Source organism: Aquila chrysaetos, chromosome 9 (assembly GCF_900496995.4).
Source record: "Aquila chrysaetos chrysaetos chromosome 9, bAquChr1.4, whole genome shotgun sequence".
Classification (NCBI taxonomy): Eukaryota; Metazoa; Chordata; class Aves; order Accipitriformes; family Accipitridae; genus Aquila; species Aquila chrysaetos.
Window position 1 is genome coordinate 23,734,094 of NC_044012.1, and position 24,711 is coordinate 23,758,804.

Below are 24,711 nucleotides of genomic sequence, written 5' to 3' on the forward strand. Positions count from 1 at the left end.
GCTGCATTATAGGTGCCCTGAGAGCTTGCCACAGAGGTAAAGTGGGATCTATACAGAGGAGCTGCTGACCATGAGGGTGCACAGACATGCCAAACCTTTAAACCAGGTGGAGAGTCAGTGGTCAGTATTAAACCCAGAGTCTGGGGCAGATGTCCCCTAACAGGCTCTCCTGCTCCTGGGAGAGACCAGCTTTGTCTGACAGGACAATAATGAAAGTGAAGTCTTCCCAATTCACTGCACAGCCCAACACCACAGAAGGATCAGTACCTGCCTTAAGCACCTACCCACCAGAGTAGCTAGCTGTGGGGGGTTTGGCCCCAGAGAGGAAAGGCATCAGCTACTCCCAGGCTCTCCGTTACCAGTGGAGGTCTGCAGCCTCCCCTCCGCAAGCCTTTCCACAACAAAGGCAGATTGGTTTGAGGCAGGGAAGGGCAGCTTCAGCACAGGAAAAGACTTCCGCTCCTGTTATGCTGCTTTGCTAAACCTCCCCTTTGATCCCTGGGGAAAGGGACAATTTGGCAGCTGGAAGACTATTGTGTGCCTCTTGCTATAAGTAGCTGCTAAAGGCTTGGTTGAGAGCTGGAGTGAGTTGTTTAACTACACAGCAAACAGAACTGTGCCCCAACAGGCTGGTAAGACCAATTTGTCACTGCTGGGAAAATGGCTTCAAAGAAGAAGGGAATGACAAACCCATTTCCATGTACTAAACGTGAACAGCGTGAGTTTTTGTCATAGGTAGAGTACCAGAAACCTCATGGACTGGAGACAGATCCTGTCTCCTCTATGGAAACCCTACTATTTTTCCTCTCTCCAGATTGCCACGTTGTCCACGTCTGTGCCATCCCTTAAACAGTGAGGCTGCCAATCAAAGTCAAATTCAGAGGCAAATTCTAACATCTGGGTTCCTAAAGAAATTCTTCGGCACTTTCTGAAGTGCTAACACATGCAAGTTAAAAGATCCATCAAAGGAGGAAGAAGCCAGAAGCAGACTTAGAGAGTCAAATGTTTAATGACTTTCCAAGAGTGAGTATTACATCCATATTTAGAGCATATATAAAATAAGAGATGGAAAACAAGGAAAGAAAAAATAAAATTGGTATCTTCAAGAGGGCACACTTAACCCCGTAATTCCTGCTGAATCCCCTCTTCGGAGGCACAGTGGCCACTTTGAGCAACGCCTCTGTGCAACAAAAGATCAGGTACCAGGCCACTTGCAGTGTTTAGGCTCAGCACTTTAGGAACAGCTAGGAGAACTCTGATTCTGTAAAACTCGCACACCAACAGCATAGTCCCAGACCTGTTACATGGTTAATTGTGTCCTGTCCAGAAGAGGGATACTAGATGAATCAAAGTTACCCTAGGCAAGGTCAACTGATCTAAAACTTGGTCTCAGCAGGGCCTTCTCTTCCACCTGCTTTCGTTTTCCTACTGACCCCAAACATTTCTTACATCTCTTCCCAACGTGGTGTTATTGCTGGACAGAGCAGGGAGAAGAAAGAAGACACTTATTAGACTCAGCAACACCAAGACAAGTGTATTGGGAGGTCTCCAAGCATTCCCCAGGCATTCTCGGGAGGCTGCTACAGCCCAGAAGGCAGTGACAGGTTCCTCAGAGGAGTTACCTACTGTAAACACTGCCTTCTACCTCCCACTGAGATCAGCACCCAAAATCCTCCCTCAGCTCCTTGAAATTTTGCCCAGGAATCTTCTCTGCTAAAAGAAGCATCTGCACTGGGACAGGCTGGCCCTGGCAAAGAAAGTGCTTCCTCACAAGCCTCAAGACCGCTGCCAATATGCCAGGGACTCCTCTCCCATCACCATAAGAGCAGAGCTTGGCATCTCTTGCTGGGCAGCCACAACCTTGCCTATCCCCTTCCCACCTCATAGCACCACTGTCTGCACTGGGCAGGGAAGTGATCAGAGGGGAGTAGATTTGGGCTAGAGGGACACAAACAGCATCTCTCCTGGAAGACAAGTGTGGAGCTGCAGCTAGCTCTGAAGAGCAAAGCCACTGCACTGAGTCATGGGTGAAAGCTCCGGAGAGATGCCAGGAGGCTGCCAACCTGCCCAGAGTCCTTCAACACGAACAGGAAGGACGTGCGGAGCAGCTGCACAGCTCACCCTGCTCCTAGATGGGAATGACAACTTCCATGTGTTCTGGCAGGAAAGCCACTCAGCAAGGCACCCCTGACAGACTGCTCACCCTGGCAACAGTGAGGGTGCTCCCTGGCTGACAGCCAAAGCTGTAAGAGCTCTGCTGCTAGAAGAAACTCTGGATTGTGAAGGCAGCAGGAGAGGGAAGAGGAATGCTAGCCTGGCCCAGCTGCTGCTCCCACCCTCTTTGCCCATGGCTAGCTCACCTTGGCCTTGTTCTGGACAGGCAGATACAGCTTGAACTCAGCTGGGAGCTCATCCTCTGAGTAGAGACGGTCAGAGAAGTACACTCGTCGAATGCGACAATTGGCATGGATCTGAGAGTCAAAACAAAGAGTCAGTCCATTTTCCATATACTCTTTCTACATCCAGCTTTGCTGTCATGCAGCAGCCTGGATTCCTTGGCTCAGCAGCTGGAGAAGAGACCTTACTGCCTCTCTGAATCTGACAGGGCATCAGAGAAGAAACATTGGCCTATGCCCTCTGTTTCACATTAGATGGTCTCTCCAGTGATGCAAGCTGGCTCAAGAGATTTGGCCGAGCTCTGGCATTTCTGCAAATTGAGATCTGCCTTAGTTGCTTAGAGGGCTCTTTGCTGTGAACCCACCTCTGCCTCTCCACTGGTATCACCATTTGCTGGAACACTCAGCCTTAGCTTGCTGCATTTTTAACACTTCCTTTTCAGGGCCTCCCTGAGGTCAGGAATGAGACTGACCAGTCTGCACTGCCTCCACTACCAGCTAGCAGCAAAGGAGTCGCTCCAGTCCCCCTCATGGGTATGTGAGAAGGCAGACATTTCCCAGTTGACTGCCTGTTCATCTCAAGGCAACCTAACAAGGAACTGCAGAAGTCCCATCATACTAAGGAACAGGCATGCTCCGCACACAGGCATTCCTCAAAATAACATATGCCATTGGACACAATGAACACGAATCCCTAGCATATGGAACAAGTTTCACGTCCTCAGCAGAAACAAACACTGTGTCAGCTCTGGTCCAAGGGGCTCGGTGAAGGCAGGGTCACTCCACCCACACTATGAAACAAGCTCAACTGGGAATATGTATGGACCATAACACCTGGGGTCTTTACCAGCCAGGCTCCCACTTGGCCAGTCGCTGTCTGGCATGTCTGCACAGCAAGGCTGCACATGGCTAACTCCCAGCAGACCTCCCCCCAGCAGGATGTGTGCCATGCCGCAGGGAACTTTAGGTGGACTGCAACTCTTACCCTAACTGACAGCCAGCAAGAGAAACAAGATGGAAATGGGCTCCTTCATCTCAGTCTAGTCCAGTGAAGTGAGGCAGCACCAAGACCTCTGCTGCCTCAGTCGGACCTTCACTCCCGTCCCATAGTGCTCTGCAAAGAGCAGGACTGGCAAAGGAACAAGTCAGGGCTAAACCTGGATTCCCGATCTACAGCAAGGCTGTCCCAGCCAGCAGGAAGATCACCAACCATTGGTTTCTGTAGGTAGGACATGCCTGCTTCTCACCTGAACTCTCAGGGTCTCAATGTAATTTGTCCCGTAAGCCCGGCGCGTGAAGTCTGACAGGTTGAACTGGATTTGGTTCCAGCCATCGTCCAGCCGCATGGGCATGGTGCAGATGAAAGGCTTCACCCGAGTCGTGCTCTGGTAGTTGCTCGCCCGGAAACGGCGCCGTACATTCTTATCATCCAGCACCTGGGCAAGGAAGGAAGGCTGCTGACCCAGGCATCAGGGGGCCCCCAGCTCCCCAAGACAGCAGCTGTTCTAGACTCGGGCTCTACTCATCTCTGAGAGAGGGCTCTCCTACTCCCACCCCTCTGTTTCACAGCCCAAGTATTTTTAACAAAGGAAACAGACCCATTTTCAGGAATAGCAACGATGTGCTTGTGAGCTTACTGATGCCCCCCTAGCAGAAGGCCTGACACATCACATAGCCAAGAAAGCAAAACTGTTTTGGGGACCACTTGCTGTCTGGGGCAAGTTCCAACAGAAGACTGCAGGCTCACTAGTTGCTGGAGGGGCCTCCCCACAGCATGCTCCTCACCTGCACTTCAAAAGTGAAGTATTTTTTCAGGTTCTTGATGATCATCACTAGGAAAGGTAGTTTGATGCCCAGGGTCTTCTTTGGGTCAGCAGGGCACGTGATGTACGTGGTACTGAGAGGGACAGAAAAATGCTTTAGGATCTCACACAGCACAAAGCACACAGCCCGAGTCCCAAGTCTCTCTCTTAACCTAACACAGTCTTGGAGGACAGGCAGAAAAAGACTGCCGAGATTGTAAGATCTCAGCAACAGCCAGGGCTTCCTGTAACAGGAGGGAGAGTTTCAGAGGTAGCTCCAGGCATAACAAGATAAAAGGCCCAAAGAATCCATTTCAAATCCCACTTTTCTCACCCAGGGCATGAAACACCTTCCTAGACAGCTTCACCTCCCCAGTTTCAAGGCCACATCAGTGCTGTTTCTTAACACAACCTCTTCCTACCCTTGACTGAATAGGTAGAGCCCTCCAGAGCACAGCAGAGGCCCTCTGTGCTCTATATGGCTGGGAAAACAGAGGTCATGAACCCTAGAACTACACGTCACGCCTGGCAAGTTCTGTATCAACACATCTTGGGAGGAAAAGAAGCATTGGCTCAGTCTGTCTGCAGGAGAGGAGTCTCCGCTGCCCTTATAAGGAGCGCCCTGCTCTGAATCACCCCTGGAGAAGCCTTGGAGACTCTGAACATGCTCATGGAGCTGGCATCTCTCTCCCTGGTCGATAGAGACGAGGTTGCTAAGTGAAGCACCATAAGTGACTCCCCTCATAAATCTCCCTTTGATCTTCCTGCTGTCGGGAGAGCAGCAGAGCAGGCCTAAGACAATAAAAGATGCAGAAGACAGAATGCTGCTTTCTCAGTAATTGGCGGCTTTCTCAGTAATTGGCGCACTGACTGGAGACCAGGTATCAAATATAGCTTTTTTCCCCCTAAGTGATGGAAAAATAATGGGACTTTATTTTCATTTTTTATCCCTTAGTCCCACTGAGGATGACAGAGAGCTCTACAAGCACATCCAGGGAAAGGCACGGTACAGTGCCACAGAGGGGTATCAGTGATCTGACCCCAGATCATATTCTTCAATTTATTGACACAGAGATTGCAGTAGAGTCTGAAGAAGACGTCTGCTGGGCACCGACATCTTTCACTCTGCTCCAGGGCCAAGCCCCCAAGGCACACTAGGGCAGAAGAAAATGCCTTCTCCTACCTGACATTAGTTCCTTCAATCTCCAGCACCAGCGACTGAATGTCATTGTCAGTGATTCGCTTGATGTGGCCATTGCGCACCTGGAAGAAAAGTGGGGCAGACAGCACAGATGTTACCTGACAGGAAAACAAGAGGCGCCCACAGCTCCATTGAGAGGGGGAAAAAGACCCCAGGAGGACCCATCTACATTCATTTGGCTCCTATTGTCCTGGACATCGCTGTTTCCAAGGCTTTGATCACCACCCCAGAGTGCCAGGACTCCAAGCAAGAGTTTATGGCCCAGCATGCTGCACAGACACTGAGTGCAAGACTTCGATAAATCAAAATACACTACAGTGAACACAACTGACTCAAGTCTCACGTTAGAGGCCCAAATAAACAGACAGAGAAGTGTCAGAGCAAGATCAAAATAGAGTGGGATAAAGGGTAAGAACAAGTAGGAGCAATACAGGGGCAAGCAAAGGGAGCCACCAGCCAGCCACTGGTCACCAAGGGGTCTCAGTCTCTACTGCTGGGCATGGCTGACTGCCTCTGTGGAAAAACTTGGTTAAAATTATTCGTAACTGCAGCGTATGCAAGTGCAGAGCCATCATCTGCTCTGCTGAGGGGCTTAGGGATTTGACTACTTGGATGCAGTCAGCTCCCCACAGAGCTCAGGGAGGCCAGGGCTGGAACCAGAAGCCAACACAAATTCATTTTTCTCCACATGCAACATGGCTGAATCCCAGGATCTGAGGATTTATTTTTTTAATGAAGCAGTTCACTTCCCATCAAATTTATCTCCATTTAAAAGGCACATTTGCTAATTAAGCCCTCTGCTCTTCCCCAATGCTAGATCAGCAAATTGCAATGCTCCTTCCGGCTTCATGAATTAATTATTTTAGTGCCTATCACCACTGCTAATATATAGGATACATTAAGCTTTTAATGGGATGGTTCCAGTCATGAGCTACAAAATGATTTACAGGTTTAGCAATTCATCTTCAAAGTTCATTTCTTCAGAGGGACCTACCTGGGTGATGCTGCGTATAATTGCTGGAAGAAAGAGATAAGCCCTGTGAGCAGCCCACCCCCCTGGTCTGTCTCTACACTAAGCAGTTTCAAGAAACCTCAGCCTGGATCACCCAGCTGCTGTTGATAAGCCCAAGAGCACAGCTCGCCCTGTCAGGCTGCTCTTACCTCTGCTTCAAGCCTGCACAGATACTTCCAGAAAACATTAAGCTCAGAGAGAGGATCCTTACAGGATAACTGTATCTCTCCTTTGCATCAAATGCAACTCCCATGGATGTATAGGTCTGTTCAGGAGAAACCAACTGCACGAGGTCTGGATAAGTTGCTTTTTTTTTTTTTTTTTTTTTTTTTAAAATCACCAGCCCAGCAGAAACCCCATGTGCCTCTCTATTTGAAGCAGTGATTGGCATATGGGAAATTAAACCCTGGAATCCACAGGGATACAGCATGCAGACTTAACACCAGGAAATAACGCTGCCTACGCAGGTGACAGTAGTGCACAATAAAGCCTGCCTCCATGCCATGCAAGACAGCTTTCACCAAGGGTAGCTTATGGCTCCACAGAGGGGAGAAGGTTCAGGTTTGGGCTTCTCTGGCAAGGACAGTAACAGAGAAAACAGCTAAACATGCTTTAAACCAATTAGTCAGCAGTGTTTCTATCTGCAACCAGGTCCCCTTCCTTAGCCTGTGAAGGCTTTCCTTCCCCAGATTACAGGGACAATGAAAAGAAGCAACTCTTCTTCCTCAGTGTTGCCAGAAACAGGATGAAAGACAGTAGAAAAGAGACGAGATAAGTAGATAAGTACAAAACAGGGCCAGACTGCGGCAGAGCCCTTCCTCCCAGTCCTACCTAGCTTGGTGTTAAGTTTTTGCAAGCTGCACTACCACCCAGCTGCAGGGAGACGGTAGCCAGGTCATGCAGGCACCCTTCCACACAAAAGCCAGCCTGTCTGCACATGCCTGCAGCCAGCGCTGGCAGGACAGACACACAGACATTTGGAGCATGACATCCAACACCGTCTGGATCAGAAGTCCAAGCAGCCTCGCTGTTTCGGTAAGATAAGGCTGAATGGTATCAGAAGTGCTCACCGCCAACGGGGGCTCAAAGCGCTGCCCTCCAGGACTCGATGGTGCCGAATGCCCCATCCTCAGCTCCTCGGCTCACTCCAGAGCCTGGCTCCCCACTGGAGGCTGAGCTCGCCTCCTGCCTGCCTCAAGGACCACCTCCCTGATGGAGGACACATTTTGGTCACAGCCCAAGGAGCACTTCTCTTCCCCTGCCAGCTCTGGGACCCCCTTCGCAACAAGCTTACGCAGACCAAGAGGCAACCTCCAGCTCCATCAGGCACAGACGCCAGCTCTGTGTGGCACAGGGCGGTAAGGATGGTTCTGCTGTGCTTGCAGTGGCTACTCAGCAAGAGCTCCCAGTCTTCAGGGGCCTTCCCCTACTACATGGAAGCTCAGAAAGATAAGATTTCAGAAAATTTTAGAAATCTAAACAAAACACTCCACATTGGTACTTGGCCAATATTTTCCAGACATCTTAAGCCTAAGAAGGTGGATTTTTTAAGCTGGAAAAAAGGCTAATAGCCCTCTTAGAAAATAAAAGTTCTTCAAATACCTAATACCCTCTGAATCAGGATAACTGGGAAGTTACCTGCTGTCTAAAGACAAACTGGAAAAGCTTTTTTTGCAGATGCAAACCTCAAACCTTGCAAGGTTTGGAGGGAACAGCAGCTTCACAGACAGTTGTGTCTGAATAGATATAAGACCGGAGGAGAAGCAGCAAGGAGCAATCCTCCCCAGGCCCAGCCGCCCACCCATCAGCGGACGGATTGCCACGGTCTGAGGCCGACCTCTGGAGGCTCGCTCCCGCATCGTTGCCAGACACCCCTTCGTTAGGCGATGGGCTTGTACCAGCAACAGCAAGCTGAAACACGGCTGGCACCATCGCCCAGACTACCGTAGGCATGGGTACACCCTTGCCTCGAGACAGGCCAGCGCTTCTCAAAGTCAGCGGTGGGTCCAGAACAGGCCCCTGTGCCACCTCCCTCCCCCAGGAAGGGAGAGGGGGCAAAACAAGAGGCAAAAGCAGGAGCTGCCTCACTCTGCTGTAGCGCCTGGTGCACACAGGTTTGGCAAGGAGGAGTGAGCAGCATGGTCTGCTGTATTTGAGATGCAGAGGTCTGGAGCAACCCAGACAAAGATATTGTGCAAGAGAACTAATGAGTCAGAGAAGGGCTGCAAAGAGAGGACCCCACCACAGCGTTGGCAGGGACTTGATCCTGGCTGTGCTCATCAGGGAAACTGCTACCTGCATCCTGGTGGCAGAGCATGCATTTGACATTCAGACGGGTATTGAAAGCTAGCTGACCTTGCATCCTCCCAACAGCACTTGAAATTGCTAACGATATTCCGTGTTGACGTGCCAGCAGAAGGAATATGGAGAAATTAGCAAGAGGATAGATAGGTTTGACAAGTTTCACCGAACCGTTCCCATTTGATCTGCAGAAAAGTGTCAGCAAGTCCCCTGGAGACCAGTCAGTGTATCTCCACATGTCAGGGTGGGGACCATGGTGGCAGGATGCTGCAGGAATAAACAGAGGACTCTGAACAACAAAGTGCTGGAAGGCAAACAGAAGACACCTTGCAAACAGGTCTCCAACTCCAAACCAGGAACATGCAGCGCTGGAAGGCAGGAGAAGAGAGCACACCCCAACAGTTACCAGCTCACTGCAGATGAGGCTGAAGGAGGAACCTCTGCCTGCAGGGACAGTGGGACAGTCACCACGCTCTTCCCAAGGCCTGGACACTTCAGTCCTAACCAAGTCCCCTGGGACAGGATGCTGGTGGCCACGACAGATTGGGCTTGGCAGGGTTTGCTACCAAGGCATCCCCACAGCTTACCCACAGCCCCTGAGGGAGAAGGGAGAGAAGGGAGGGACTGTATCCTACTACTTAGAGGGAGGTTACAAATGCTTACAACAAGGAAAGGCTTCCTGTACCCCATTTCTACACCTATATCAAATGAAGAAGCCTCTACTTCACACTGTCTCCATCAGCACAAGCAGTGCACATCCTACTAGGGCCGAACAAGAAATGGTTTTCCCCATGTCACAAAAGCTTGAAATTCCCCAAGATTAGGAAAAAAAAAAAAAAAAAAATCACTGTCTGCTGGTACTTTTTGCAAAGAGAGTCTCGCACCTAGGATGTGCAAGAACATCAAATCCCTTTTTTCTAATTCTCACCAAAACTACAGGTGCATTTCATGCACCCCTGAACAGAGCAGTGAACACTTACTGCAAAGTTTTGGTTGCTTTCCCCCTTTCCAGAAACCCCAACCCTAACCCTCTCCTGTGGCGATGCCATAGCTGGACCATTCCTGGGATGTCTGGGCTTGGACAGATCAGTATTTTCCAATAAATAAATAAATAAGCCCACTGGAAAAATCCCTCACCATTTCTGGACATTTACTCACTTCATGAACACCAGCCTGCCCCTCTGCTGCCAGCCTGGCAGGTTCCTCCATCAAGCCAGAGAGGCTTCATCAGCAACTTAGCACCCAGCTCCCTGTCTGCAGCAGGCCATCAGCACCCAAATCATCAGTAGCACTGCCCCATGCTGTACATTCACACAGTCTTTGCACCACCAGCAGGATTTTCTGAAGGGGCTGAGCAGGGGAGATGACACCCACATGCTGTAAAGACCTGAGGGACTCCGCTTTCTCAGCTCCAAGGCAGCAAGATGCCCTAAGTGCTGCCCTTCGCCTCCTGCTGCTGTGAACACACCAAGGGTGTCAGGTCAGGAATGCCGAAACCATTACAAACCCACCACCCCAACTCCTTTTAAATGGAAAAGTGAGGTGAAAGAGTGAGCCACACTGATATCCACAGGCAAAGAAGTCAGAAAACCCACTCTGGTTTCATGCCACACCTTTGTGAGCAGGGCAATCCTCACAACAAGCTCGCCCAAGCTGGCCGCGCTTCCTCAGGATAGGCAGACCTCTAAGTGAGAAAGAGAACCCGCATGCAGCCCTACTGCTCCCAAGGATGCAGGGCTGCTGCCACTGGACAGTGCTACATGAGCCCAGCCACATGCAAGCCCTACAGCAGGCAATGGAAACAGCCTGCACACCCAGCTGCTGTTCTTGGGAACAGCAGTGCTAACTTTTCATCAGTCTTTTCTGGCCAATCCAGTGACTATTGCACCCGAATGGACCGCTGCTTACGTCCACCCTGCAAGCAGACTTCCTGCTGGCCACCCCACAAGCTGCACAGTCACAACGGTACCACCCTGCACAGGACAATTCACGTTGGAAGGTACCTCAGGAGGTCTCCAGTCTAAGCTCTACCACCAAGCAGGGTCAGCCTAGATCGCTCATGGCTTTATCCAGTCTGGAAGCATGCTACATCCCTTTGCCTAAGAGTCTTTAACACACCCTGTCCTCACACCATCCAAATAAGCTGCTGATCCTTTTTTAAAGTCACGAATATTTGTGCAAAAGCCCTAATGCAGGCACATACACACAGCCAGGCTATGTGACGCAACCCAGTTCTTCGCAGAGCTACATGGGTACCCCATTGACGGGAAGCAGGATGGGTCTGTGCTGCCTGTCCCCCATCCCACAACTTGTAAATGCTCACGCGAGCCCACTGAGGTCAAACAACACCGCTGTCTGCTGTCTGCCTTGAAGGCTTTCATTCCTGCCAAAAGCACAAGAAATTCAGATTAGGTTCAAGCACAAGTAACTGAATACATGTCATAACCTCAGAGAGGAGAGGGTTTGTGAAGAAGAAGAAGCAGCAGGTCCCAACACCCACAAATTTCTTGACACGGGCTCCCTGATGCGAGATACCGGGGAGAAGGCAGGGAACCCTCACAGAACCACTCTAGAAACGGATAGGATGGAAAAACAAACAGATGAAACACTCATGACTTCTTGTACATCCTAAAGGCCACCACACAGCCTACCTTTAAATACCTGTCGCAAGCCTGTTTAAAAAACAGGTCACATATGACAGAAGACCCCCATCTCAGTTACATCAGGTACTGGGGGGAAGCTGCCATACGTGGCAAAGGGTCGTTTTGTTTTCTGCTGCCTATTTCCAGCATTTGACATTTTTTCTAGCCTCTTGTAGTGCTGCATTCCTGACACCGGCCGGGCCCACTCCCCTAGCGGGCCTCTTCCGCTCGGCAAAGGCGGAAAAAAAAGATACTTTCACAATAACACATTCCCCTCCAAAAAAGACCCCCATCCTCCCCGGGGGGTTGCCGGTAACCTGGCTCGGGCGGCTCAGGCCCCGGCAACCTGCCCAGAGCGGCCCCACGGGTGCCCGGGCCCCACTGGCTGCTTCCCGGTGGGCCGCGGCCCCTCGTCTCGTCTCGTCTCGTCTCGTCTCGTCTCGCCGGCGGCTCCGCGCAGCCCCGGGCCTGCCCCGGGAGGCTGAGGCGAGCGGTCCCGCTGCTCCCCCGGCCCCGCCGCCGCCTCACCTTCTTGTCCCAGATCTGGAGCGGCTTGCTGCCGATGCTGTACAGCACCGAGAGGAACCCGCTTTGGAACGTGTTCTTGAACATGCCGGGGCCGCGGCGGGCCGGACCGGGCGCTCCTCTCCCGCCGCCGGGGCCGGGGCCGGGGCCGCCGATCTGCGCAAGGACACGGATGCTCCCGCGGATCCGTCCGCGCCCCGCGCCCGCGCCCGCGCCCCGCGCTTCCGGCTCGCGGCGGCAGCGCCGCCGTCACCAGGGAACTACTTGCCGCGCCTGCCGGCTGCTGTCGGAACTACTTCCGGCCGCTGCTGAGGGAACGGGGTGTTACGGGAGCGCGCGCTGCCGTGGCAACGGGGCTGGGCGGGGCCGGGCCCGAGGGGAGGCGGAGGCGGTGGCGGCCTAGGGCCGGGACGGGCGGGCGGGCAGGCCGACCGGCGGAGGCCCGGGCGGGGCCCTCCCTCCCTCACAGCGGTACCGGCCCCGCGGGGCAGTTGCCGGCGGCCCCGCGCAGGCACCGGCTGGTCGGTACCGGCCTGCCGGGCCCTGCGCCTGGCCACCGGCGTTGAGCGGTGGCGGACGCGGCCCTGCCTTGCCCGCCCGCCCCGCCTCTGCCCCCTGGAACCGGCGTCGGTGCTGGTTGCCACAGGCGCCGGGCGTTGAGGTTCCCGGCTGCCGGTGAGGCCGGGTGCCCGGGAGGGGACACCGTCAGGGCCGGCCCCCGTCAGGCCGCTCTCTGGGCCCAGAAGGGCACTTGCAGGCCCCGCGGGGGGCAGGTGGGTCCGGTGTGGCCACAGCACTGGACGCCATCCTGAGTGGACCCCGGCCTGCGGGGAAACCCTCAGGGCGGTGAAAGCCGGGCTGGGCCAGGGCCCAGCCCTCACTCTGCTGCCGGGGCACCGGGGCTCCCAGCTGCCCCGGAGGGCTCGCTGGGCATCGGCTCCGTTGCCTTTCCTCGTTCAGTCGGCAAAGTGTGTTACTGAAGCCAAGACCATTCAAGGCCACGGACCGGTCCGCTGTAGCTAATGAAATGGCTGGTACTACATCTACTGAATGTTGGGACTTAGGTGGGTACATTTGTGAAACGTCCCAATTCTCCCCCTGCGATTCACAACCATCAGGCAAAAGGCAACGCTTTAGTTTTCTGTTTCCAACGATGCACTTTGCTTATGGAGTGTTTCTCCCAGAGTTTGGGATTTGCTGTTTTCTTCTAGGGGCCTCCATTTCTCTCTCTGCTGGTTTTACAAGACCAGAGTGCCCGGATGGTGTTTCCTCCACTTTCCTGCTTCCTTTAGCCCCCAGTCTTGCTCCCAAGTTCCCAAGCTTCACTTGCCCCAGCAGGTGATGTCCATCCATCCCAGTCCCAGTGCCGCTTAGAGCAGCGTGTGCACATCAGCTGGAAAGCACACCTGTTGGAAATCCTGCTTGAGTATTAATGCTAGTGCCTCCATTAAAATGAGTGATAAATGCTGACAGCCTAGCCCTGTGTCTGTGGACCTGCATTTTTGGGTAGCACTACTGCGAAGTGTGAGTACCAGAAAGCAGCTCCTGTCACTCACAAGTCCCTGACTTGGATCTTCCAAGACATGGCCAGGCCCTTTCCTGTACTTCTGTGGCCAAGGGAAAGGCAAACATCTTTGATGGAGGTGGAAGGGAAGGATGCTTTGGTCACACAACAGCAGTGGGCACGTCCCACCCTCTGCCAAGCCATTTCCCAGCCCTCTGATGCCACGCAGGCTGGAGCTGGCTGCAGCTGTGTGCTTGGAGCTCTCTGTTTCTGCCCCACGCCGATGCAGCCCTAACAGGGACACGCTGGTGCCGGAGGCTGCTGCCTTGTTAGGTCAGAAACCACTGGGAGGTCTGGAAATGCGTGCTTTCCAGAGGAGCCTCCTGCACATCAGCTGGTGTGGCAGGTTGTCCCAGTGCTCTGTCACACTTGCTGTCATGGTGGCATTTCTTCAGATAGCATTTCAGGCCAGAACTGCTCCGTCTCCATGTGGAAATGGGCCGGATCCTACACTCGCTGACACCAGAGATACCCATCATGAGGCAGGCTGGTAGGAGGAAGGGACAGGAAAGCTCTCAAACACAGCAGCACCGTCAGTGCAATACCTCCAACTTCTACTTGATGCTCTAAGCCAGGCAGGGACACCAGCACTGTGCAAGGGTCTCCTCCCAGGGGAGAGGGGCAGCGGCTCCAGCTGCCTGGCTTGTTTGAGCAGGAAGGTGCTGATCTGAGCCCACGTGGAGATCTGGATTTTTGGATTAGTGGGAAGAGGGATCTTTGCCCTCTTGGAGAAGCACCAGCCCCCGAGGCCAGGTATACCATGTAACCACTGAGGGACTGCAGTGCGCACTGCTGGGAGGTGGGCAGACGCTGCCTGGGGTCAGCGAGGGCTGCGTCAGATCCAGCCCCTGCCAATGTCTGTGGGGATACCCAGCTCAGTGCATGCAGTACGAAAACCCAAGCACCAAATGGATTTACTCAAGCAAATAAAGGTGCCTGAGGAGTGAACCTCTGGAAAAAACTTTCCCAAAGGCAAGAAACCAAAGCAGCTTCCTGTGAGTGTGAGAAACAGATGATGTGATGTGGCTGCACACACGCTCCCTCCCTTCCCTGCACTAGCTGCCACTGCTCAAGCCAAAATGGTGCCTCTGCCCTTTGCTGATACTGGTTGGTGAAACCCTCTGCAATCAGGATTCACAAAACTCCTTGTACACGAGCACACAGGTGGGCAGAGCCCTGTCCCTGCTGCGTCTGTTGCCTGGCTGCCAAGGGACCATTTATTTGTCCAGGAAATCTCTGTGGCACAGGGACCTGAGCCAAATCCAGTTCATCTGGAGAAGCAGCCCTTATCTGAGCACGAGCAAGAAGCGGCAGTGTACAATGTACAGCCCTAAATTTTCATGCTGTTTACTTACTCCTTTTAAATTGTTACTGCTTTCAGCTCTGGCCTAACCACCAGTAGAAAGCTTTATCTGCTGGAGTATGTTCATCTTCATGCTCTGAGATAACTGTGCCAGCAACAACCCTTGTCGCTTACTGCATGACTGCAGAGAAATGTGCTTTTTTTTTCTCTTTTTTGTGAGCTGGGATAAGATGCAGTACCTTGGCAATATAAGGGGGGGCTGATGTACAGCTTTGCTGGTGTGAAAATGCTTTCGAGTATAGACAGGGCCTTGCACAGCTGAGGCTTAACAGGAACAGCTTGGGCTGGAAATTACATTTCTAAACTGAAATATATTACATTTCTTCCTACTGTAATAACACCCCTAGCATCTATTTTCAATGTACAGACACTAAACAGCATAAAAATTACCATTCTGCATCAGATTTATGGTCCTGCAGTTTAACTCCAGGCCCTGTATAGCTCTTGTTGCTAATGAATGTCCCATCCAAATCCCGCTGACAACCACAATGTCATCTGCTAGCTGTGCTTGTCTCTCTCCCTTGGGCTACAAACGCTCCGACTGTCCCAAATGCTCAGTCCCTTGCAGCACCAGGGTTAGCAGCACTTTCTCCTTAGTTTACAATTCCTTGCACAAACAAGTGGAGCACATAAAAAGCAAGGCGTTATTTAGAAATGACCAGCTATATTTAGTCAGTGGGTTAGAGTACACTTTATATGGCATGATTAAATAACTTGTTCCCTTAATCAGATGGTAAGAGACAACTGGGACACATATCCAGCTGCCATTCCTGAACAGCCTGCTCATTCACACGCTCTCCACTTACCATTTTAATGTCATGTTTTGCTGCAAGTAATGTACATGGAAATATGTTGTGGTTTCAAATTGTCCCTATTTCTCAATTAATTTTAATGAAAAATAATACCCGTTGCCTCTCCTCCTTTTCCAGGCATGTGCGGGCTAAAGGAGAGGGCAGAAACAGAGAAGCCTAATGAGACGTTAATGCATATTAATAGTCGAGGCTGGCATTCGGGAAGAGGCCTCTGGAAGATGTATTTCAGTGAGACTTGCACACTGATGTTATCCACCTGGAAGGTCGCTAGGAAGATGTCGGCATGTTACACCACCCCTGTTCCCAGTTCCCGGGGTGTAGAGGGATTGGATTGGGGGGAGCAGGTAGAAGAAAAGGCCCATCCTAAGAGAATAATCTTGTCCAAGAAGTGAGCAGAGGTTGCCTGCTCCAGAAATAACTGTTCACTAAAGCATTTCCTGGCCTTCAGAGTTCCCAGCAATTCTATGCCTTCAGAGGAATGACATCTTCAGGAAGCTCCTGAAACATTGCTCCTCTGAAATTTCACATTGCTGGGTGCAGTTACTAGAGCAAAATGTAGCAGCTCTCTCCAGTATTGCCAAGTCTGTGCTTGCCTTGGAAGACATGGTCCAGGTTCATGGCCTGGGAAATCCTAACCTGGACCATTGGCCTCTCAGCTTAAGCCATCACTAGAAAGCAGATGCCTAGGGCTGGCTGCATGGCCCAGTGGGCCAGCTGAAAGGGCAGTGCTTGGACCAGTAAAACCAGAACCGGATTCAGTCAGTACCTTTGTGAGCCAAAAGCCTTCACTGCATGACAAAAAAGAGACCAAAGCAATGACTTCTGCAAGGAGTGTGAGATCCTGGGATTTGTCTGGATGACTCCAGCCATCTCTCCCAGCCTGGATTTTCCAACAGGAGCAGGACTGGATGAAAGGCAGCTGTAATGAGGAAACCAAAAAGGGAACTGGGCAGGAGATCCATAGCCATCACATGCAAGGGGAGGGAAGGTGCAAAAGTGGCTTTGGGTGCTGAGGGAACCTGGATGAATGCTTTGGTCCTCATGCTGGCTGAACTCCCAGGAGTGCAGAAGGAGGAGGACGAGTAAGCTGGGCTGCTGCTGAGCAAGGGATCAGAAGAGAACAGGGGTGTAAACATCAGTGGGTGCAGAAGGAGACAGTGCCAGTGTGTGCTGGAGCTCTTTGGCAGAGAAAGTCAAGGAAGCAGGAGACACTGCCTTGGTGGGACCACCATGCCATGGATGTCATGGTGGAGCAAGGAACAAGAATGACCAAAACCTTTCTGACTCTGGACAAACTGGAGACAAAAAACAGGTAGGTAAAGAAGAGTTTACTTCTGACAAGCAACAGTTAAAAAGTCATTGAGAGCATCCTTTAGAGAGAAGCTGTTGACTTGGAGAGGACGTGGGGCTGCAGCAGGCAGTAGGTGGGAATGGGGGGCACGACCCAACAGTGTCAGGAGAGGGATGGATGAGGTAGCAACAGCACCTGGATGTGCCACCATGCTCCAGGGACCTCAGTTCAGCATGTGCTTGCAGTGCTGCTTCCGCCCAGCACATGTGGACCTCAGGTGGGACTCCGCCATGGGCTCTTCCCTGCAGGGACAGGCTCTCACCCCTGGCCAGATCTACACCAGCCAAAAAGGAGTCTTGCTGAATTTAGGCACCAGAGATCAGCACAGTCCTGGATACAACAGGGCTATCATTACACTGTGCTTTGGCAATGGACCAAGCCCTGCCTTACAACACCAGTAGCTTGAACTTACCCGATGTACATGTCCACATCTGGCCCCACATCAGCACATCTCCAGGTGTGTGATGCATGAGGACGGTGTTGGCAAATTTCCACCTGTACAACTCACAGGCTTTGTGCGAGGACTCACTCTTGCATTTCCACTTTGGCCACTGCCCAGGGCTGTGTGAGAGCAGCACCCTGTGGTTCTGTGCCAGCAGGAGCCTGGGGCTCACCTTACCCGAGCTCCCCTCCCTGGGAACCAGCAACAGGTCTATCTTTCCCAGTCAAGAGCCTTGTCTCAGATGTACCCTTAGCCTGGGCAGCTTCAGTATAGGGGAAAACTGTGTAGGGAAAAACACATGGGCAGTGAAAGAATGGGACAGCAGAAGAGAAATGACCGTATACCGTTGTATAGAGTCCAGCTGGAGGTTTTTAGACCAGAGTTTCAAGTGGTCTGTTAACATCTAAGACCAGAGCACAGCTTGGACAGCCACCAGCATTGCAGCCAGGCTCTCCTGAGAGCTGCCGGTGAAGCACCACATCTGTAGGGGAACTCCTGCGATGCAGAGGCCCATCGGCAAGAACTCCAAGCTCAGGGCTTTGCAGTGACGGTGCTGGGGAGGAGGAGGAGAGTCTCAGCCCAAGAAAGAGAAAGAGGTGGGAGCTCCTGGGGTGCAGAGATAGAGCCATGCCCAAGCCCCATGGGCTGGGAAGAGCAGGTACCAGCATTAGCACTCAGGCCACCACCCAGGCAGGCATCTCCAGAAGAGTATGGGGGCCTAAGGAGGGACACGTCCAAAGGTGACAAGTGGCTCCTTTACCTCTGCCCACAGTGATTTTATACAACTAGTTCCTCCTGCTCTCCTCGCCCAGCCTGTCCTAGCAGGGCACAGCTCACACTGCCAGCATACTCCAGTGTGGCTGGTCCTGTCCCATAGCTCCCTTCCCACTGAATACTCTTCCTCGTATACTTCTTTTAAAACTTTTATTCAACAATATAGAATTCTTTTAATTATAATATAGAACTGTCCATCATGATAGTATACCCCCTGCCACGCCCATGCCCTGGCAGAGACAGGCGCAAGCTGGCTAACCGTGGTCCGTTAGAGGTTGGGGGGGAACAGCCAGAACAGGGGAAGGAACAACTAACCAACAACTGTTTTGCACACCCTTCACATTTCCACGCTTTCTGGGTCAGGAAGAGCTCAACAAGGAACCAAAGGCAGAAGAACCTTTAACACTCGGAGGGAAGGGCTGCGGTCATAAAGAGGCGAGTGCCATCCAGCCAGGAGTGCTGCCCCACTCTCAGCCCTGCCCGCGCTGCGCAGTCTGCCCGCCGTCACTCTACACGCGCTGATAGGACGTTTGATTTGGTTCTCATTCTGCTTATGGAAAATTGGGAGCAACAGCATCGGACCTGAGGAGAGATGGGAGGAGGGAAGTGAGCGTCATGGGGCACCGCCAGCTCGATACACAGCTCCTCCAGCCCCAGGTGATGAGGAGATGGCTGGGCACGCTGCCCCATGTCCTGCCACCCCACTCCCAGCCAGGCCTGGATGCACCTTCTATGCACCTCTGGCTGTGGGGACGGGGGGGATCCTCAGCCTGCTTTGGAAGGGGTGGCAGGGTGAGAGGGGAAGGCAGGGCTGAGTGAGGCAAGGGAGAGACACAGTCCAGCAAAGCAGCACTTTCGCAGGCAGCCAGACACAAGTTTGGACTTTTTTCTCCCCAACCTCCTGTGTTAAGTCTCCCTTCACTGCCACAAACATCTCCTCTAGTCCTGCTAAAGGCTCCCGTCATGCCACAGCACACTTTCAACAGGCACGGACAAGCTGGGGAAGTTGCTTACCACATCCCTCTCCTACTGCATCCCTCAATGGTTGCCGTGGTTCTGGTTTTGAGCCTTTCCTCTTACAAGGCACTCGGCCAAACCTGCGCTCTACCTCTGCTAGAAAGCTGGGCCCAGGCCACCTGAAAGGCCACGACATGCACCAGGACCCTCCCAACTTTCTCCAGGAGAAAGCATATGAAGATGCGTGTTCCCCAGTCTCTTCCTTCCTAAGGACAAGACACTGTCTTCTCCAGCTCCCGGCTGTCCCTACAGGCAGGACGACGCTTTGCTAAGGTCCAGAGGAGAGCAGGGTTTCCTGCTCTAAGCACTGGAAGGGCTGATGGGTGCAGAGAGGAACTGGCCCAAGCTGCAGCCAAGCATCCACACTACCCTGGGATCAGGAGACTCCACACCCTCCTTGCTCCCAGGCTACACTTCCTCAGCTGCAGTGTTTCCCTCTGGGATCAATCTGTCACAGCTCATCCTACCCTAGGGCTGGGATAGGGATGTGGGGAGATACAGGGCAGGTTGTTCCAGCCTCTCTGGTTACCGCAACCAGGGAAAGCCATTTACCCATTTCACTCGCTGGGAAAAGCATCTCTCTTCCTCTGCTTGAGGGTACCAGGAAAGAATTTCTGACTCAGGTTTACAGAACTGATACTTCCCAAAGCACCACCTTGAAACCCTGCCATCAGGTTTGGACACTGTCAAGCACTCATATACAACAATCAATGTTTTTCACCTATCAGAATTCCCACACTGAACTTGTTCTTCTGCCCCACGCCTCTTCTGCCTTGGCTGTCCGGAAGCTGGGAATGCCAACACACAAGAGCTGGAAAATGGCCAAGTTTCCCCCATAGCAACTTGGACAGGCCATGAGAAACATTCACTCCTGCCTCTTCTCAACGGAGCAATTCAATACATGTTTTAAATCAGTTCAGAAATTGATATTAAAACCCCAAACCAACCCCACTGGTATTAGCACAGCTTAAGAGCACAAGATACCCCCACACACTTCTCGGGCCAGGCAGCCTGTAGGTCAGGCAGATGAAAGGACAAAGGGCTGAAAACACTCGCCAAAGCCTTCAGTAGCATGTACAGGAGAGTTAATGTTAGCGAGGGCCCCGTGGCATGGTAGCCACACCACAGACAACAGCTCCTCAGCCCAGACACTGGTAACTGAGTTCACGCACCGGTTGCATCCCAGGGTGGGAGGAAAGAAGAGCTACTCCCTGCTCAGCACATCTTTAGAAAAAGCCATCCACCCAGGCTGAGAGGAGACAAGCATGGGGGTACACACATGGAGAACTCCCAACTTCCAGCCATGCACAGGTGACTTTGTGTCTGACCAGCCACATAACAGAGACCAGTACGACGGGCACCAGCTGTTTGAGTCCACTGTACCACAACAGCCAAATCCCACGCTGTACCCAAAACCTTGCACCTCCTCTGCAGCCCCGTGGAAGCAGAGACAATCTGCCACAGTGAAACTCTCAGGGCTGACAGCATGAAGATCTGCAACCAAAGACTAAGAGATCCCAAAATACTCAGACAAGAGGGGCCAGAAGAGCCAACCTGACCTCCTCGAGGAGGCAATGCCTTCAGCTCTCACTCTTTCTGGCTATCCCATAGATTTGAGACGGCAGACATTCAGACGTATAGATATTTATTGGTTTCAGTGAATTATACAAATGGATTGACCTGCTATCGATGCCAATAGAACTTTATTGGAATATGGAATGTAAACAGATGTTTCAAATAGAAACATTGCAACCTTATAAAAAATTAACTATTTCGACAATGCCGCAGAAGGAAATTCTGTGTTTAGGTGCTGGTGGGAAAACACTATCTCCAGCTTCTAGGTTTGAGTGTCACCAGAACCACTTGATGAAGTTACACACAGAACGAGTAGAGGAGGCAACTGTGAATTGTGGGGCTATAAAGCCATCGAGGGATCTGATGAAAGAACCCGCAAGACGAACCCCCCACCCCCCACAACAGGATCGGCACCCCAGAATTCAACAACTGGCTGACTTTGTTAAAACACTGCGTGGGATCCCAAGTCCTGGATCAGTAGCTGCACAGCCCCCTCCCCGACAGACCACGCCGCTGTTTGCTGATCCTTCCCCCTCCCTGTGCTCTCCTCCCTGGCCTCCTCTCCACTTCTCCATCCTGCGGTGCTGGATTGAACCGCTCCAGAGCTGTGCTCTGGCACAAGTCTGCGTCTGGCACGAATTCTCATGGGAGCCACGTCATGAGGTACGTGGTTGCACACCTATCACAAGAAGTCTTGCAACACTGACTTTCCTGAGCTTGGTGGGAAAGTCTGGATAGTCCCTCCCCTGTCCTGCCACAAGAGCAGCCCTCACATTCACAAGTTTCCAAAGCAGGTCTATTGAGTTTCTTCTCAGAGCGAGCCTTTGTCAAACACAGCTGGAGGGGGGAATTTCACTTCTCCCCAGCAACTTGGATCAGTACCTTCGTTTTAATGCTCCAAACCAATCCTGAGATGCTGCTGGGTTTGCGGGCTGCTTTTTGATGAACCTCCCCCCTCCCCTCAACCGCCCCGGCATTTGCAATTGAAACTGGAATTCAAGGGCCAAATTCAAGCCCAGAGTGAGCAGTAGGACTTGGACCTCAAAACAGAGTTGCACCTGCTGACCCCCAGCCTGAATTTGGTTCATCCAGAGTCTACAAGTCAGAAAGGCATGTTTAAAAAGAGGCATGCTAAGGGCTGATGGTGGAACGACCAATTTGTCCCCACTGGTGTGATGGGGAAGGCTGGACTGAGAAGGAAGAGAAGGATCCATAGAGATGTGAACCAGAATCAGTTGTGTTGAGCCCTGGGGATATCACTACATGTTTAGCTCTTGCAAGACCATTTGCCCAGGGCTTTGGTACCACAGGGTTAGAGTTACATTAACCACAACCACCAGAGAGGAACTGAGGTGTATGACCCCCCCCAAGGTTAGATTTCTGCCGAGTATAAAGGGGAGGGGAAGGAGGGGGGGGTCCTTGGTTCTTTTCCCTTCACTGTGTGACCGAAGGTTTTGCTTTTATTTGTAAACATCTTGAATTACCCGTCGTTTTCCAGTCTTCATCGTGCTGTTGTCAGGCCACTGGAGAGCACAGCATTTTCTGAGCTGGGCTGGGACTGCTCCTTCACCACTGGATCTGCAGGAGACACAGACCAGGCAGGAAGGGGAAACAGCATTTAATAAAGCAGAAGCTCCATCCTGGCAAACCCTTCCAGAGAAACTGCCCTCAAAACACGGAGAGCTGCTAAAGCTTTTGCAGAATGGGGAGCCGAAATTTGCCCCCACAACCCAAGACTCTCCAGCTGGCCCCAGCTTCTCCACAGACTCACAGAAATAGGGGTGCTCCATCGCCTCCTTGGCAGTCAGCCTCTGTTGATGGTCATATCGCAGGAGCTTGTCCAGGAGGTCTAGGACTTCAGGACTGACCAGGTGTCTGTTCTCACTGTGGATGAAGTTCTCCCAGCGCTTCCGGGAATGCCTGCAAAGGGACCAGCTGTCACTGCCCAGCTCTCACCAGCAGAGCAGTACCCAGAGGTCCTGGGGGAATCACTATCCACTTCTGAGAAGAGATGGCTGCGACAGACACTGCCTACAGCTCTTCCTTGCACAAACTACTGCTCAGCAAGCACTTACCAAAGGGGGAAAACCCTCTTCTTTAGGTACACAATTGTGTGGATGTCCTATGCCTGGGAAAGGCACAATATTGCACATTCCCTTCTGTCTACAGGGACTAGACAACAGCATGCAGCAGGTGGGGTGACACCCTTGGGACCAGAAGTGCTCTGGCTTGCCAGCCAGCCTCACAAAAGCTGTCCTCACTATCCCATCCACCTCTCTTCCTTTTCAGAAATCTCAGCTGGGAGATTTTGAGCCCTTCAGCCCACACTCAACTCCAGTGTCTACATCTGCACTTCTAGGATGTCAACAAGCAGGAGAAGGAAGGAACAGGGGATGGCTCATGGATCATGGGAGAGGCAAAAGGAAAGAGCCTGCACTTCAGTGACCTCCTGAGATGACATGAGCAGCCAGACAGGAGGCCTGCAAGCAGCATTGCAACCCAGAAGATCAAAGCAGGCCTTTGCTTAGAGTCCTTCAAGGGGATGGACATCAGTTTATCTCCCTCTCTGTGTTACAAGGAAAAAAGGCAGCATTTCACTTCTCCACTTACTGGCCCAGGATATCATTGAAGTGCGGGTCCAGTTCTATGTGGTACTTCTTGAGATACCCATACAGCTCATCTGTGCCCAGGACCTTTGCGATGCGAACCAGCTGGAACAAAAGGCATGTTGAGAGACAGCAGAAGAGCAGGCCAACACTTGCAGAGGCAGAGCTGCCCAAATCTAAGAGGTCTCCTTCTGGAAACATCCCAGGTGGAAGGAATATCTCCCTTGAAACTTGTTTTTGCAACATGTGCAGAAAACAAGTCTCCTACACAAGGCAGTGAAGCATAATCCCAGATGGCTTAACTAAGCATGTAGCAAGTTGGACCACCCTCCCAGCCTGGTGGTCCAATCCCCAGAACCTCCCCAGTATACACACAGAGATGAGGTGGGGACAAACATCTCATGAAATAAGCCAGGTAGCAAAGTCTTTACTTGGTCATAATTGTCCTGGCCATGGAAGAAGGGCTCCTTTCGGAAGATCATGCTTGCCAGCATACAGCCTAAACTCCACATGTCTAAGCTGTAGTCATACATCTGAGGGGAAAAAGGAGAAGCTGTCAAAAAAGGCGTGCTCACCACGACCGGGTTCCCCAACCGCACAGGCAATCTCAGCCTTTTCACATCACAGCCAGCCTCTTTCCAACCCAGGCAATGTCCTGGCAGGCAAAACCAGACAACCCAAAGGTGGCCAAAGTGCAATCACAAGTGGTATCACTGGTTAGCAAGGAGGAGGCAGACTCTTACTTGGTAGTCCACAAGGAGCTCCGGTCCTTTGAAGTACCTAGAGGCCACACGGACATTGTATTCCTGAGCTGGATGGTAGAATTCGGCCAGACCCCAGTCTATGAGCCGCAGCTGAACATGCGATAAAGAGACACAGTCAGAAGCCTCAGTATGAGCCGGTTAGGTGAAGCCACGTTGGCCAAACCTCTCAATCCTGTGATGCAAGCATGGAGCCTGGCATGCAGGAAGGCACTCTGAGGACAGCAGATGCTCTCAGCAGTGCTCTGGTCAGGCTCTTCCCTTCCCCCTATCACCAGCTGGTGGGGCAAAGCCCAGCTTAGAGAGCTCCTCTGCCTCCTCAGTCCAAGCACACTGTTACTGCTGGGCAACTGGCTCCTTACCAGCACAACCAGCCACAGCAGACAAGTCATTGCATACTAGGGAACAGGCAAAAGCCAGCTGTCTTATCCCGCTGTTTAGAGGGACTGGGCCAAAGGCAGTGTTGATTTTAACTGCGGGCTGAGAGCAGGAAATGAGGTAGGAGAGAGACCCATCACATCCTGCAAGACCTATCTCCTCTGCAGCTGCAGGGATGGACGACCTGCC

The 24,711-nt window shown here is 52.2% G+C and overlaps 2 protein-coding genes across 7 annotated transcripts in view; both read right to left on the reverse strand.

Annotated features, from left to right (window-relative positions):
• Window positions 1–990: 990 nt before the first annotated feature.
• On the reverse strand, window positions 991–12,886 carry CFAP20 (cilia and flagella associated protein 20). Of its 3 annotated transcripts, none has more exons than XM_030026723.2 (6): window positions 11,883–12,097; window positions 5,382–5,461; window positions 4,182–4,293; window positions 3,644–3,832; window positions 2,361–2,471; window positions 991–1,474 (listed from the first exon to the last, which is right to left on the reverse strand). In XM_030026723.2, the coding sequence occupies exons 1-6, from the start codon at window positions 11,964–11,966 to the stop codon at window positions 1,469–1,471; spliced, it is 582 nt and encodes a 193-aa protein (XP_029882583.1). In that variant the 5' UTR covers window positions 11,967–12,097; the 3' UTR covers window positions 991–1,468. The 3 variants fall into 3 exon arrangements, with proteins under 3 accessions (XP_029882583.1, XP_029882582.1, XP_029882581.1); XM_030026722.1 differs by lacking the exon at window positions 991–1,474 and adding an exon at window positions 12,882–12,886 and having other exon boundaries at window positions 2,352–2,471; window positions 11,883–11,995; XM_030026721.2 differs by lacking the exon at window positions 991–1,474 and having other exon boundaries at window positions 2,352–2,471; window positions 11,883–12,101.
• Window positions 12,887–18,321: 5,435 nt separating this feature from the next.
• CSNK2A2 (casein kinase 2 alpha 2) overlaps window positions 18,322–24,711 on the reverse strand; it is a 28,307-nt gene continuing 21,917 nt past the window's right edge. For 3 of the 4 annotated variants that reach the window (XM_041125864.1, XM_030025417.2, XM_041125865.1), the window contains 5 exons: window positions 24,127–24,237; window positions 23,815–23,916; window positions 23,388–23,488; window positions 22,549–22,697; window positions 20,835–22,355 (listed from right to left, as the gene is read on the reverse strand). In XM_041125864.1, the coding sequence (XP_040981798.1) occupies window positions 22,279–22,355; window positions 22,549–22,697; window positions 23,388–23,488; window positions 23,815–23,916; window positions 24,127–24,237 (540 nt within the window). In that variant the 3' untranslated portion in view covers window positions 20,835–22,278. Of the gene's footprint in view, window positions 18,768–20,834; window positions 22,356–22,548; window positions 22,698–23,387; window positions 23,489–23,814; window positions 23,917–24,126; window positions 24,238–24,711 lie in introns of those variants that run through there. The other variant, XM_030025416.2, reaches the window with a different exon arrangement.